Below are 16,362 nucleotides of genomic sequence, written 5' to 3'. Positions count from 1 at the left end.
TATATATAAAGATTAATATAGACTTATTTTTAGCTATGCATTCTTGATCTTCATTTTGATCTCACTTTGCTCCTGTAATTCAAAAGTCACTATTTTACTTCTTAAAACTTAAAATTCGTTCCACTTTGACTTATGGACTCTCTCTTCTGCATGAAAATTATAGGTCGCCCTCCTAAAATATATGTCGGACCCAACACTCAACAAAACTATGCCATATGTGCAATAAATTTGATTATAAAGCTCCATTATGCGTTAACATTTAACAATTAGATAATATTAAGTTTAAAAGAAGTTAAAGAGATGAAAAAAATAAAATAGAAATTGATTAGCTTGGCTATCCAAATCAAACACGCATAAGAAATTAACATATCTAAGGCAATGTGGAGCAAATTTTAAGTTTTATAGAGACGACTTTCAAGTTTCAGGGGCAAAATAGGAACAAAATCGAGTCTCAAAGGGCAAATTGAAGCTAACTTTGAGTTTTAGGGAGTAAAGTGATTACTTTTAAACCATAAGAGCAAAATACGATTAAAATCAAGTTCTAACGTGGTGTAGCTAAAAATAATATATTAATATATGAGATGTCCTTTGTCTGGGAATACTTTGAATTTTCTTACAGTTTGTGTTGAAGTCTATCCCAAAGAAAGAGTGGTTCACGCATTCAACTTCACGTTTCTTTCCTGATTGCCTACACATTCAGCTTCACTTTGAATTTTGTTACAATTTTTGTTCTTTGTGAGAAGACTTTGAATTTTCTTACACTTTTATGGCCTTGAAGTCTTTGTCTCTTATCTTTGAAATAGCAATTGGAAAGTCTGTAGTGTGATTAACACGTTTCACAAGATACAATAATCGCGCCCTTAATTATGATAGTAGAATTCCAAATCATAAGACTTCAGCAAATCATGATTGAGTCGACTTCTCTCAAAGACTCACTTAATTTCTATACGAAAGGGCTCGCGTGAAACTATGTGAATAGATTAAATTGACTCAATAGAATTATTCTCGTATCGTTGAGGTTTCTTAAGAAAAAAAACATAAATAAATAAATTGACACATTGACTAATCATTCAATAAGATGAGACATTTTATATAGATTTAGAAGTGATCGTTTGAAAAAAGTACTTGTGTTTTTTCTCGAAGAGTAATAGTTGTATCTCTTCATATTAAAAATGCAAAGATCATAAATATAGAGTCACAATCCATCAATACCATTATATATTTAAATAAAAAAATTTAATTTATTTTGAATGGATTTTTCAGAACACATGTCAAGAATATTGCTATTTGTGGGGACTAATGAAGAAGAACATAAGAGTCAACGAGTCTCTTTAACGTGTATGATTTTAGTAGCCCAAGTCAAATGAAAACAAGTCTTTGTCGAACCAAATTCATTAGCCACTTAGACTTAGGGTTTCCTAGTGCTACAACTTGATGATGGCATTCTTCTAGAAATAGAATAGTATTAGAGTGGGACAGTATATTCGCCTCACATCACATCTCCACCGTATTGAGAATGACTTACCGGGATCGAAAATGTCAAAGTGACAGTTCAAAACCAGCCATATATTATAGTTTGCCTTTTTAGCCAATCAATTTTTCTTTCATTCTTCCTCTCTCAATCTGTTCTGTATATGGTTATTTGAGTATGGCTTAGTTGGGCATCAATTATAAGTTCAAATCTGTACTTACTTTGTGTGAAATATCTCAGTGTCATCTATCATTGATTGACGCGTGTTAAGTTTAAGGATAACATAATTAAAGAGAGTTAAGTTTATTGATAACAAAGTTAAAGAGAGAGAAATTTACAAGAGTGAATTTACTCTTGGGAAACAAGAGAGGGTATGTCTTCACGGGTTTGAGAGGGTGTACAAGGGGTGAATGTGTATCATTTTGATGAGGCTCGGGTTTGATGTTGACTCTTGAGTGGTTTACTTGTATGGGTGTATATTCTCTGATTAGAATTATAATGAAGGTGGTAATTAACACTCTTCGTGAACGTAGATATGATTTTGTCGAACCACGTAAATTCTCAGTGTGTTCTCTTGTTGACTATACTAATCATTTTCATCTCGGAATTTTATTTTTTCCACCGGATTTATTTTCCACAAATCCATCAAGTTTCAATGTTCACCAAGCCATTGTTAATGATGAAGGGGAGTTAAGATTCTCAACGTGCTACTAGGTTCTAATAGGGGGAGGAGAAGAAAAAGAAACCATCTAAAAGATTATGGGAGACTTTCAGTGGGAGACCAAAAGAAACTTCATTTCGGAGTGTTTTTTTATTTTTTATTTTTTAATTTTTTTTTATTTTTTTATTTTTTTATTTTTATCAAGAAACGGATTATGTTTTTAATCAAACATGCATATTGATAAGAAAATCAAGAAGATTATAATTAATAAGAACTTAATGTATGAATTTTTTTGGGTTAAGTAATAATTATAAGTGTAGTGCAATCTTTTGCAGGTTATGAGTCATGACTAAAACATAAGTGAATTCTAGGGTAATTAAGAAATAAAGTTGTGTTAGAGGCTATGGGGAATTTCACACTGCTCGTACCCATAATTAAGCAGACTCACCAGCTTGGTGCATCGAACTCGAGACGAGATCTCTCACATTTTTTGTTTATTGAGGAGCCGCAGTTCACGCTCTTTCCACTGAGCCACTTACTGTAGTTAGTTTATGTTGTTTATTGATATAGTATTGTATTTCTAAGAAGCTTGTTAACGTGGTTTGTGATAAAAAGTTTGCCATCATTTAGTATTAGGAAACACATTGATTTAAAAATTAGGGAAAATTTGAAATAGGTCTAATTTTATAGACTACCTTTTGAAATAGGTTCAATTTTTAGTGACTTTTAACTTTTGAAATAGGTCCAATTTTTAGTTACTTTGGACCCATTTAAAAAAACCCCTTTAAATTATCACTATATGAAAATCATAGTGGAGACTGGAGAGGGAAATTAAAGCCAACCAACCCTCGGATGAGACGGTGACGACATGATTGCTTTGAAAATTATTTGTAGTCTAAACCCTCAATAGGTATAAATATAGACCTCAGTTCGAAGAAATGATTATCCCACATTTTTATTTATGCGTACTTATCTTCTTAATTCTTATGATAGTTTCAAACATTCTTCTTCTCTTTAATAATAATAAAATTTTAAAAATAAACTTTTTAATTTCATTTTTCAAATGTCATTTGAAGTTTCAGATGAGGTATTGGGTATATTTATCCCAATACTCGTATACTGGATTTATGTTGGGGTTCTTCATTTCGTGGAATCCAAATTTCCAGAATTTAAAATCCAAGCAGTGAAAGAGTCAGAGGACAAAAACCTCGTCTCCCAACCAACTGTGATTGCCGGCGTTCTACTCCAGCAGTTTGGGCAGGCTACAATAGCGGCGCTAATGTTCTGGTTGACCAGCCAGACCACTAAAGGCCATGCAGTTGCAACCCTCATGACGATGTTACGCGCAGGGGTCCAATTTTTCTTTGCAATGCTTGTCTTGGACACATGGCAGTACTTCATGCATCGATGCATGCACGAAAACAAGGTGCTTTACAAGTACATACACTCCCGCCACCATAGGTTGGTGGCGCCATATGCATACGGAGCACTGTACAACCACCCCATCGAGGGGCTGCTAGTAGACACCATGAGTGGTGCCGTTAGCTTTCTGGCGTCCGGCATGTCTCCAAGGATGTCAATCTTTTTCTTCTCGTTGGCCACCGTAAAGGCAGTGGACGACCACTGTGGAATGTGGATTCCGTGGCATCCTTTCCACTTGGTGTTTAGAAACAACAGCCACTACCACACCGTCCACCATTCCCTGCACGGGACCAAACACAACTACTCCCAGCCATTCTTCGTGTTCTGGGATAGGATATTTGGCACCTACTACGTGCCGCGTGGTGATGATGAGGAGGAGAAGAACATATAAGTATTATCATGTTATTTAATTATATATGTTTGAATAAATTATGTTAAAATCTATAGTTATTTCGACCCTCGCAAAGCGGAGAGCCTTATTGACTTAGAGTCGTTTTTTAAACATTTGTAGTTAATTATAAGACTGTAATGAAATACGTTACATTGTCAATAATACTTTTGTATCGCACAACAGAAGAAACAGAGGCAACATGCATCAATCTTTTCGTATGCCTATGCATATTAAAAGATGACCAAGATATTAACCAAAACCAAAATTTAAATGGACTCTCTTATGTGTAGTTTACTTGTCTGTGGCGGAAATGGTTGAATGTTGGCTAGGTGCAGCATCTCTCTTATTTGATATCTGTTTTTGTTAGGTTGTGACACAACGGAAGTTATAGGATAAAATGGATCACAAACGGTTACCGTTGAATAAATTTTTGGAATGAATTGAGAAAAGTTCTCAAAATTTGACTAATAATATGATAAGATTACCAACAAAGGCAAGATGACCTTTCAAATTCGAAAGGAATTAAACGAATAACAAAATATAAAAAGATCTTACAATATGAAAACCCCGAATTAAACACATTAAACAACATAGTTCGCCCAAAATACGACTATGCTTGTTGCAAACAAGAAGTCTTTTAAATCTCATCGTTTTATTCGAATACATATATTAAGGGTCCAAAATTGACACGCCACACGAAAGTGGCATTAATCCGAACAGCCTGGAAAGTCTTAAACATCCACTTTCAGGAAATAGCAGCATCAAATAATCTTTTGTGGATATATTATCAATTCTCCAACCAATTTTCTTCATAAATGACGCTTCCTTCTTTTACCTTTCCTGCATCTAACATAACACTAATTCCGTCATCCGTAGAGTTGCTATGGGAATGCACGGTGAGTAACGATACTTAATATGTGTGATTGCCAATCACATTTGTTTTGAGTAACGATGCTTGAAAATTTGTTTGTCATGTAACATTTCTCCCATGTAGGCAACACTTGGCCAACGGTCTGAACTCCCTTACAGATCGAGATTGGTTTTTTGCTCCGGTAGTAAGGAGCGGGTTCGTGTACTGATTAAGGCCTCTGTGGTGTGTTAAAAGATTCATTTTGGTCGTGTACTTTGTGTTTGTTGGTGACAGACCTCGTGGAGCTTGTACGGCTTGGTTTCTTCACGGTTTCGGGGAATTATGGACAAACTTGATTCCGGTGAAACTGTGGATAAATTTATGAGGTTCTTATTTCGGGTACCAAAAGGACTTCCTAGGTGTGGTTGCAACTGTCCTTGTTGGGTTTCCAGTGCTATTTGTTTTCCTCTTTGCCTTATGAATCAAAATCTTGAACGACCAAAAAGAGATGAAACTAACATCATACATGTGTATTTTTTCGATATGATATGAAAATTCCAATTTTCGTACCTCCGAACAGAAATATATTTACTATCTGCAGATAGCACAATTCAGTATTTGTAACCCCAATATGCTCCTGCCTTCAAGAATCTTTCGGACCACTAGTTTGGGAAGGGCCAGCTCTCTCCAACATGACATCGTAAAGTTGCTTCCCATTCTGCTCGATCGCCACATGACAGCAGATATCAAATAATTGTTGTATTCTCCAATCTGTGCATGCGTGTGCTTGTGTTTGTGTGTGCTGCATTGTGTTCTCGACTAAACCTTCATCGGTTTCTAGAAAGAATTGAACTCCACAAACAGATACAAGCTTTGATTTTTCGGACACTTACAAATATCACCGGAAAGAAGTGCACTTGTCCTTCAGGCTTTGTTTGCTTCTCTTTAAAGTACACCAGAATAGGGAAATTTGGCCACCAGAGCTCCCAGTTCACGAACGATGAATACCTACGACCATCCAATAAATAAGTGAACTGTTTTACAATGAAATCCAACGCTCACTGATTCATGTAGCTACTTACTTCCAACGATTTTTTCCGCCCACGAAGACATTTTCACCTGAACTCTCAAGCTCTTCTCCTACTTTTACTTCCTAAATACACAAATTTCAGAGACAACACATTACACGAAGCCTACAAACCGAGTAAACAAACCACTCTTCGTAAGAATGTTGAGTAAACAAACCAGAGCCTCATCATCAAAAACAAATCTAACTCTTGTAGTCTGCAAGAAGAACACAAAAAGAAAAACGTTCAAGCTACTTCTTCGAATTTATATAGCACACGAGAATGTAATGTCTACTAATTTCTGGTATCGAGCTTGTACTGAATTTGTTTCAAATATCCTTACCTGAAACAATAACAGTAATCCAAGGAGACCGACGGGCGCAGCTGGTAGGAGATTATTCGTGTAAGCTAACCCACCAGATAGACCTGTTTCAATCAACATTTTTTGACATCACATACACAATGTTTCTACTTCTATCAAATAAATGAAAACGTTTCCAAATAGTCACGGTAACAAACGAATGAAAACTAAAAACTAAAAACGCAATGGTTATTAAACGACCCTTAAAAAATGACCCAAAGTTGCTCAAACTTGAAATAATGCTGCTAAAAACTTGAGCATATACCTAGTAGAACAATCGGAATTCGATAATCCGGCTCCGGAATCACAGTCTGTCTGCTCTTCACCTTCCTTTCAAACTGTCAAATATGCAAAATCTAATTCAGGCAACAACAATTGAGGTTAATGGAATAATTAGAAACGAGGGGTTAAGTAATTAACCACTGAGGCAACAAGAAGGGAGCCACCACTAGTTTTTGTGGTTAATCTTTGATTAAACTTGAGTTTGTCATAATTTGGGCTCCTGAAGCTCCTCACAAATCCACCCACTTCTCTATCTGTTCAACATGTGCAATCTCTCACTTGTCAAATTAATATAGACAGCTATATTTTTGCCAGTTAAATTAGCATGCATAAACTGGACCGAATCGAACCGTGCTCACTCCTGGAAAACAATACTGGAAAAAAGAAATTCAAGGAAGCAAACTTACTTTGCAGAGGCAGGAAGGTAGGAGCTGACAAGAGAGTGCTGGCCATTTTTTTTTTTTTTTTTTTTGGCAGTTTGATATTTTTTTATTTATTTCCAGAAACAGTTGCAGCTAACTTGAGGAAATGTCTGGAGCTGGAGCCTCTGTCTGCTGCAACGAAATTACAGTAAGGACCTCATTTGTTCCATAACAGTGACACTAGACCGAGGGCATTGAGGTAATTGAAACGCCTGTTTGTAACTTTGAATTAGAGGACGGAGCATCTTATCCAATACCTTCACTTTTATAATAAAGTTGATAAACGTGCCGCTTGATATTCATCTTTACGGGTGAGTAAATGATTTTTGAATTCGAATTTTATTAAATTTATAAGAAATATGAGCATTCAATCAAAAATTAAATAACAATAGAAAGGATGAAGTGGTGGGTCGGTTGGGATAAGTTGTGACCAATTAAAATGAATTCAAATCCAGTCCATTGTTTGTTATGTTAAAATGTGAGATGGACAGAACCAGACATGATGAGTTATGAATGTACAATAGAGTGGGTTATCTAACTCATTCTTATACGTGAGTTACAAGTATTGTCTTACAAAATCTAATCAATACTTGCAAATCCAATTTTTATACTAATGCCCGATTTCGTCTAGTCCACCAAATGAGCGCATAAACCCCCAATAATGGAAGGGATTGAGAGAAATAAGTTTAGGGTAATGCTAGATAGACTAAATTTGGAGATTAAATTTGCAAATTAAATTATATGTTACCAATAGGAATAAGCACGTTTATCAACGTTTAAGTAATAAACCAATCATCAACTTCTATGTTTTTTAGTTTTCAAAATTTAGTCTCCCTAACATTACCCATAAATTTAAGTGGTAATAGTAGAAAAGATAGAGTTGCTGAAAATTTTCTTGTATTACAATAGAATTAGGGTTTCAAATATATTAGGAGGCTATACAATCATGATCCTATACTGATGATGCCGATAAACAAGGGAAATCAAAGATAAATAAGTGAGTGAATAACTACATATCAAATTACAATACTGACTTAATCAATCTGAGATATCCTCCTTAACAAGTAATTCATTTTTTTACTTTTAAATTGGCCATAAATTTTTCATTCACTTTAACACACCTTTAAATTAGTTGATTGCTCGTTCCAATCCAATTAATGAGAGACCTTAGTTTCATGTTTGGTGCCCCAAAATAATACTATTTGTACGCATAAAATTGATATATTTCGGTCTCTAATAGAGTAAGCTGTATCATTATATCAAAACTCTCCTACATTAGAGATTATGTTAACATGTGTTTCAATTTAATGTGTACAAATAACATTGCTTTATACCTTTAAATTAGTTGGCTACATTTGAGTGAAAATATTATACTTCTACTTCTTGGAAGAAAAAAAAAAAATTCTGAATCTTTAGGGGTTTTGTTTCAAGTTTCAATTATATTTTCTAAATTTCTACGTTGCCTTTCATTCTCTCCCAAAAATTCATGTTGTTGCACTTTCTTTGGTTTGAAATTCATGATTGTAGAATTTTATTTGAATTTGTGTACTGACGTCAGTTCCACAAGGTATCGTTTGGTATGTAGACGGGACGGGACGGAACATAATGGGATGGGACGGGACGGGATAGGACGGAATGAAATGGAGCGGGAGCAAAGATGCCCTCGGATGGAAACAAGGAGGAAGAAGAAGGAGACGGAGAGGTTATAATTTTGTGTTCCACGGATGTGGAACGAGTCGTTCCAGGGGGGTGAGGTGGAACGAAAATTCACCCAAAACTCATCATGTGGAACAGCTCGTTCCACCCGTTTTAGGCGCACCAAACGTGGGACGGAACGCCTTGTCCCACTCTGTTCCGTCCCGTCCCACGTACCAAACGGTACATTACTTTCTACAAAAATTAAATCAATTTTAAGTTTTTAAAAGGCGATAGGTGCTCGTTAGGTGAGGGATAGGAGTCTAGTGCTTGAGAATTTTTTTTATTTTAATTATATTTATTATATAATATATGAATAAATATCTTATTTATACGTAAAAAAATACATAATTGTATCGAAATATATAAATTACAAAATAAAATAACATATAGATTATAAAGTATTACAAGATATTGAAACCATCTGAAACTAGATATAATAGTGTTCATCTAAATATTCAACAAATCTCTCATAATTTATGTAAAATGCAAATAAAGTTATTTCTTTCATTTTAAACGAGAGTTGCGACCTAGACGGAACGTCAAGGCAAATGTATGAGTATTTTTTTAATTTTAAAAAATCTAGGGATTAATAGCGAATAACCAAAATACTTAGTGATTTTTTTTAATTATAATTAAAAAGAAAAGTGGTGCATCTTCGTGAAAAAAAAAAGGAGGATCGAGTGTCTTCCATAGATTTGCTTGCTACGACGAGGGGGTTTTGCTTGGCAGAAACCCTATCGGTCTCTGGTGGATGAAGCCGCCGCCGCCGCAGAGGCTTGCAATTCCCCTGTAAATAAAATAGGTAAATAATTTATTCATCATAACATGTGTATGACTCAACCACATCGTTTCTTTCTTCTTGTCAGAGGTGCTCAACTTTACTCATCTCTCTCCCTCGGTCTAGGTCTCCACTCTCCAGACACACACTCTCTCTCTCTCTCGGTCTCCCCTCCGGCCTCCCCTTCATTCCAGCTCCTAGCCTCTAGAGTGCAGAGTGCTATAATATGGTAAGAACTATGATTTATAACTTGTTTTAGGGTTAGGTTTAGGGTTGGGTTTTGAATCAAAAGGGGATTTGAGTCTTCCATTCTAAGAGATTGAGGTCGCTCGCCCTCTGTTTTCAGCGATTAAATGGGGCCGAGCAGATTTGGAGGATTGGTTAAAGGGCTTGGAGTTGCCAGGAGAAGGCCATTTGCAACCTCCCTTCCTCTTCCTCCTCTTCCTCCTCCTCCACCGCCGCCAGTGATGGAACGATTGTTCGTGGCACTGGTAGCAAATAATTGGACCTCTACTCTGCCATCAACCAAGCGCTCCACATCGCCTTGGAAACTGATCCTCGGTCAGCACTTTCTTTCTTCAATTCTACCTGTTGTATCTGCTTGCTTGCTTCATAATTTGGACTGAATTCGATCTGCAGTGTTTTTAATCGTTTTCTGAATTGGGTTTGCTCTGCATTCATTCAACTATTCTCGTTAATTGAATCGTATGTGATTGTGATGTTGTCTTATCTCTTAGATCAGATGGTAATTTTGCTTTTGGTCTATCGACTCCACTATAAACAATTATATATCCACTGCACACACCTACAAGAATTGAATCCACCCTCTTGATTAAGGAGATATTTGCATTACTTTGGGCTGCATGTTGATTTCAATCCTTGCATCATGATGTGAACTCTCTTGAAATTAAGATTGGATGTGCATTGCATGCTTGGTTGCTGACTACAATAAATAATGCTGCATTTGGGCTATCGAAGGACTTGTTTTTAATGTCAAAAGTCAAAACTTGTTACTTGTTTATTAGATCTGGTGTAGCTTTCAATTCAAACTGTTTGTTTTTTCACCTTCAAATACTTGTGGAGATCTAATCAGAAATTAGTTGTGATTCAAACACCAAAACTTTTTTACACCAAAGCTTGAGTCACACAATCTTTAATGGAAGACTTCAAGGTAAGCCAATGTCCATTTTAAACTCTCTAATTCCACTCCTCAATCTCTTCTATGTTAGAGAGTGTAAAACAGCATAAGAAAATCAAGTTCAAACAAGAATTATGACACAACCTATTATCCTTAATTTTAGCTTGAATCAAGATTTGTAAATTATTTGTGGTCTCTCTCTATAGTAAATTACTACATATATAGGCCCTCAACCCGAAAAAATGTTTATTCTCGCATTTTTATCTTTCTCTCATTTCAATTTCATTTTTCAAATATCATTTGATGTTTCTGATGAGTTTGGGGGATATTTGTCCTAATACTCTTATACTGGGTCTACGCTAGGGTTCTTCAATTCGTGGAATCTAGATTTTCGAAATTCAAAATCCCAATAGTGAAAGAGTCAGAGGACAAAAACCTCGTCTCTCGACCAACTGTGGTCGTCGGCGTCCTGCTCCAGTAGTTCGGGCAGGCTACTATAGCGGGGCTGCTGTTCTTATTGACAGGCCCAACCACTAAAGGGCATGCAGTTGCCGTGTACCACTAGAAAACCCTCATGGCGCCATTTCACGCAAGGGTCCAATTTCTCTTTGCCATGCTTGTCTTGGATACTTGGTAGTATTTCATGCATCGATGCATGCATGAAAACAAGGTGCTTTACAAGTACATACACTCCCGCCACCATAGGTTGGTGGCGCCGTACGCATATGAAGCAATGTACAACCACCCCATCGAGGGGCTGCTGGCGGACAACATGAGTGGTATTGTCAACTTTCAGGCGTTCGGCGTGTCTCCGAGGATGTTAATTTTCTTCTCGTTCGCCACCGTCAAGGTAGTGGACGACGTGGAATGTGGATTCCGTGAAATCTATTCAAGGGTAACCATTTGTGATCCCTTTTACCTTATAACTTTCGTCGTGTCATAACCTAACAAAAACAAATATGAGAAATAAATTACAAGGGATCACAAACGGTTACCCTTGAATAGTTTTCACGGAATCCACATTCCACAGTGATCGTCCACTGCCTTGACGGTGGCGAACGAGAAGAAAAAAATTGACATCCTCAGAGACATGTCGGACGACAGAAAGCTGACGGCACCACACATGGTGTCCACCAGCAGCTCCTCGACGGGGTTGTTGTACATTGCTCCACATGCGTACGGCACCACCAGCCTATGTTGGCAGGAGTGTATATACTTGTAAAGCACCTTGTTTTTTCGTGCAGGCATCGATACATGAACTGCCAAGTATCCAAGACAAGCATCGCAAAGAAAAATTGGACCCCTATGCAGAACAACACCATGAGGGTTTTCTGGTGGTCAACGACAGCTGCATGCCCCTGAGTGGTCGGACCTGTCCACAAGAATAGCAGCCCCACTATCGTAGCCTGCCCGAACTGCTGGAGCAGGACTTTGACGACCAGTTGGTCAAGAGACAAGGTTTTTGTCCTCCAACTCTTTCACTATTGTGAAAATCTAAATTCCGCGAATTAAAAAACCCCAACGTCTAGTATAAGCGTATTGGGACAAATATCCTTAATAACTCATCCGAAACTTTGAATGACATTTGAAAAATGCAAGAAAGATAAAAGTGTGAGATTATTTCTTCGGGTTGAGGGTCAATATACGTAATAATTTACTATAGAGAGAGACCACAAATAATTTCCAAATCTTGATTCAAGCTATAATTAAGGATAATAGGTCTTGTGTCATAATTCTTGTATGAACTTGATTTTCTTATGTTGTTTTACACTCTAATTTCACTTCTCAATCTCTTCTATGTTAGAGTTTAAAATGGACATTGCCTTGAAGTAAAGACCAATGTCATATTTTTTCCGAAGTCGGTCTTTATGCCAATTTCATAATCAAGGCTGTGCGTTGAGTGAGCAGACAGAATTCTAGAATGTGAATTCTAGAATGTTGGATGGAAAGTTGCAAAAGATAATTTTATTATTGTTAAGGGTCAGAGTTGCTTAACTTACAGCCCCAAATATATTTTCCGGATAATTTTTCTTCCCCGGCGCACCGACTCTTGCAATTCGCTAATACTTTTCTTTCGACTGGATCGCATTCCATTTTCTATTTGGGCCTGTTTGGCGGGCCGGTTTGAGTTCAATCCCACACGGATGCAAAGCCCATTGCGAGGCAACGCGACGTTAGCAGCCTCTCTCTCTCGTCGCAAGCGGCATTCTGGGTGGGTCATCGCGACCAACGCCGTGTGCGGATAGTGAGCAGCATTGAGCGTGGCGATTTGCAGTACAGATCGAATCCGTTTGCGCCTCCGATTCTTCCATTGGTAAGTTTCTACGGCTCCTGTATTCTAAATCTGAAAATTTTGGGCTCAAATTGCTTGTTCTTCATCTGGGTTTGTTTTTCTTGGAGACATTTGGTTCAATTAATTTGTTTATTTTTATTTTTATTTTTATGGGCTTTTGAATTCCTTTTTTGGGTTTTGTGATTGTTCAATGAATTTGTTGGTTTGGTGTATCTCTGGTTTTGGTTGAAATAAGTTGAATATGTTTTGTGATTGTTCTATTAAGTATTTATGACCTATCATGTACCTAATTCTTTTAATTATTTTAATTTTTAATCTTCTGATATTCGGTGGTGATTCAATTATCTGCAGAATTTTAATTTCAATTTCTTCTGTGTGAAGTTAAAAAGAGTTTGTTATATTATTGTTCATTTGAAATTTCCGTTGCCATTGTGAATTATCTGCAGAGAAATTTACCTTCTTTCTGTTTAAATCCAAATTGGGGTTTGGGGTTTGCGGTTTTACCCAGCAGTGATATAGAACAAGAAATTCATCTTGAACTGTCCATGAGGCGAATAGTGTGACTGCAGAAACATTTGGTAAAAATCTTGTAAATGTGGTCAATTTTTTTTATAGAATTACTGTTGTAGAGTTGAGGTGGAGGAGAAGAAAGCAATTGTACGTGGGGATTTAACGTGTGTGAATGAGCTTCGAATGGATAGGAGAGCCTTTGGTAAAATGAACTGGGGCCTGACTCCTTTTTAATAGGATTAAGGCCTTAGAATTGGATTGTGTTGTCTTTGAATTGTACCTCTGCTAGGTTTTGTGATTAGTCGGATCATGACTTGTGTATTTATGCAAGCATTTTTTCTTGGTATCGATACGGAACATTTTACATTATTACCAGTTTTCGCCTTGACATGTTCGTCATTTTAGTTTCTTTTCTTATATTAGAATTAGATACATAGTGATTGTTCTTGCTTGTATTCTCTTTGAAATATTGTTAGACATGGATCGAATGATAAAGAGGAAGATTATGATTACTCTAATTGCAATAGAGTTAGAGAAACGACATTTTTGTGCTGCAGTGATATTGGTAACTATCTTATATGCTCCGACGTTGTGGTATTGTGAAAAGTTTTATCTTTAAATTCGTACTCTTTCCAGACATGAGACTCGTTTGAGTTTGCTAGATCATAGTAAAATAACGTGTGTGAATAAGCTTCCAATTGATAGAAAAACCTTCAGTATATTGTGCGAGTTGCTTTGCACTCATGGAAGGTTGAGGATGTATGGTTCAGTATCTATAGAAGAGCAAGTTTGTATTTTTCTACACGTTCTTGCCCATCGTGTAAAAGATCGTACAGTGCATCATACATTCGTACAATCTGGAGAGTGTGAATAGATACTTCAATTCGGTTCTAAAATAATGAGGTCATAAGGCTACATGAAGATGATGGTGCTCTTTTGAAACAATGTGGTATTAAGAATGTCTCAACTCTATCTGCGTCTGGCTTTCTTGTTTATTAGAATTCGTAATTTACATTTTTAGCGTTTTACTTATTGTCATTTCGGTTGCAATCCATGTGTTGCATGGATTTTCTTGCGACGTCGTACCGAATATTACACGTACGGTACGGATGAGCACACATAAGTAGCAAGGAGAGGAGGCAGATGCAGCAAAGTATGGTGTGATTAATTGGGAATTAACAATGAAATGAATGGCTAGGATTAGCCAAGCTTAATCAAGTATTTTGATAAAAGATGTTGGTGCTCTAAAAACAATGTGGTAATAATGTCTCGTCCTCTATCCATGGAGAAATGAAAGCCAACAAATTTGGTAGCAAAACGTGCTAAACCATGGGCGGGGCGACCATCCTGCTTGGAATTCACCTAGTTGTTCGTCCTGATTGCAAAACTCTCTGTTGAGGACCTTAGACTCATACTCCACCTCGATTAGACGCTTGTTCTCTTCCTCCAAAATAGCCAGTTTCGCCCTGATTGCGAAACTCCGTCCTGATGGTCACCGAACCACGGCTATGATACCGCTTATTGGAAAATTAATCTCACTCATCATGGAAAGCAAATCCAATCGAAAAAATAAAATTGAATTCACCGTCTACGAGATTTAATTAAGCCACATTACGAGCAGCCTAATTTAGTATTGAATTCATCATCTACGAGATTCAAACTTAAGACCTCTCACTTCTAAGTGAAGAGAAATATCACCAAAACCGTATGTAGTACTAAGTGACTCCCTTTAGTTTTTTAACATTAGTGTAAAAAGTTGAAAAATAAAAGGGTTTATGACACATATATAAGAATTTCTTTATTCTTCTTAATGAGGAGGTATTTATAAGATGACAAAGGAGCAGTAACATAAGGAAACCTAGACCAAATCATATCAAAACCTTAATTGAATCCTATAAAATCATTAATTAAATCATCTCTCTAAAATACTTTCCTTTTTACCAACATATAATTGTTTTTGGCTTCTTGAAAAACGTTTATGGATTGTGCCGATACAAAGGGTTTGTAGCCTAGTTTGGTTAAGAAAAGTCATCTTGGCAGTACGAGTATCAGAGTTTGATTCTTTTTCTCTTGCAGCGGTTGTATAAGAATGTCTAAAACAACTACGATCAAACAAAACATGTTATTCAACGTCGAATGAGGACTAGTTGTGGGGCTCTCTTCCCATCAAATGTGGACAATACGAACTGTTTATGGACTAGTTCATCTTCATCTCTCTTCTTATTTCAATGCCAAGTGTTTGTTTTTAGCATGCATACATGAAATATTCTTCCCATCACACAACCAACCACAACCGCATATTGTTCTCAAAGCATTCATCAAATCTTCTTCTCATCTCTTTTTTCTTTTTCATCACACAACAGATAATTAACTGGCATGCAACACATTAAACAAAACTTAAAAAGAAGAGAGAACAAAAACGAAATACATCATCTTAGAGTCTAACTTATAATATCTCAGCATTGATAATCTCTAAAACATGGAATCAAATCTTCTTCTCTCTTTTTTTTTTTTTTTGTTTTCCATCACACAATAGATAATTAACTTTATTGTGTCTTCTGAGTTTATTAACTTTAGCATGTTACTTGACATCTTTCAGCAATTAACCCATGTGACAATATTCTCACTACAATAAACATCAAACAAAATGTGACATGTTAAGAAGTTTAGTTTTCGTACTTTGGGTTGAACTACTGTTTCTGATTTATAATGATGTCTTGTTTCAAAATGCTCAAAACAAACGAGGTGCTGACTGTTTTGTGAGCAGGTTAACCAAAAATATGCTATTATTAACCTTTCTTCTTGGCCTCGAATGCTTATGTTTTGTGAAAACACTTTCTTTGCCATCTCTTTGTCTTCGTACCGTACAAATTTAACCGGTTGAGTTGGTCATCCACTGTACCTCAGCCTTTCATTTAAAACATACTCTTTCGGCACATTTGTATAGGTTTCTATGGATGGCAACTTGAAAATGAAAATTTTGTCTTAGTTGAATTTTAATAAAGTTTTTAAGTTTGT

General features: G+C 36.4%; 2 protein-coding genes and 2 pseudogenes across 2 annotated transcripts; 2 read left to right on the top strand and 2 right to left on the bottom strand.

Annotated features, from left to right (window-relative positions):
- The first annotated feature begins 3,090 nt into the window (after positions 1-3,090).
- LOC137748970 (sphinganine C4-monooxygenase 1-like) lies at positions 3,091-4,189 on the top strand. Its single transcript, XM_068489154.1, has one exon. It carries the CDS (start codon positions 3,196-3,198, stop codon positions 3,943-3,945), a length of 750 nt encoding a protein of 249 aa, XP_068345255.1. The 5' UTR covers positions 3,091-3,195; the 3' UTR covers positions 3,946-4,189.
- Positions 4,190-5,288: 1,099 nt separating this feature from the next.
- Positions 5,289-6,989, bottom strand: LOC137748502 (uncharacterized). The gene is made up of 8 exons (XM_068488663.1): positions 6,913-6,989; positions 6,644-6,759; positions 6,489-6,561; positions 6,206-6,288; positions 6,041-6,079; positions 5,878-5,948; positions 5,689-5,803; positions 5,289-5,513 (listed from the first exon to the last, which is right to left on the bottom strand). Exons 1-8 carry the CDS (start codon positions 6,956-6,958, stop codon positions 5,439-5,441), a joined length of 618 nt encoding a protein of 205 aa, XP_068344764.1. The 5' UTR covers positions 6,959-6,989; the 3' UTR covers positions 5,289-5,438.
- Positions 6,990-10,783: 3,794 nt separating this feature from the next.
- LOC137746486 (sphinganine C4-monooxygenase 1-like) lies at positions 10,784-11,484 on the top strand (annotated as a pseudogene).
- A 50-nt stretch (positions 11,485-11,534) lies between these two features.
- On the bottom strand, positions 11,535-12,762 carry LOC137746895 (sphinganine C4-monooxygenase 1-like; annotated as a pseudogene).
- Positions 12,763-16,362: the final 3,600 nt, after the last annotated feature.

The sequence above is a fragment of the Pyrus communis genome, chromosome 10 (genome assembly GCF_963583255.1).
Source record: "Pyrus communis chromosome 10, drPyrComm1.1, whole genome shotgun sequence".
Lineage (NCBI taxonomy): Eukaryota > Viridiplantae > Streptophyta > Magnoliopsida > Rosales > Rosaceae > Pyrus > Pyrus communis.
Note: the sequence above shows the minus strand (reverse complement) of the source record. Positions and strands in the feature narration are given on the sequence as shown.

Excerpts from the sequence above, each read along its gene's own strand:
- LOC137748502 (XM_068488663.1), bottom strand. The coding sequence starts at position 6,958 with ATGGCCAGCACTCTCTTGTCAGCTCCTACCTTCCTGCCTCTGCAAA. Across the intron at positions 6,760-6,912 it reads TACCTTCCTGCCTCTGCAAA|ATAGAGAAGTGGGTGGATTT; the intron begins GTAAGTTTGCTT and ends CATGTTGAACAG. Across the intron at positions 6,080-6,205 it reads GATTACTGTTATTGTTTCAG|ACTACAAGAGTTAGATTTGT; the intron begins GTAAGGATATTT and ends TTCTTCTTGCAG.
- LOC137748970 (XM_068489154.1), top strand. The coding sequence starts at position 3,196 with ATGTCATTTGAAGTTTCAGATGAGGTATTGGGTATATTTATCCCAATA.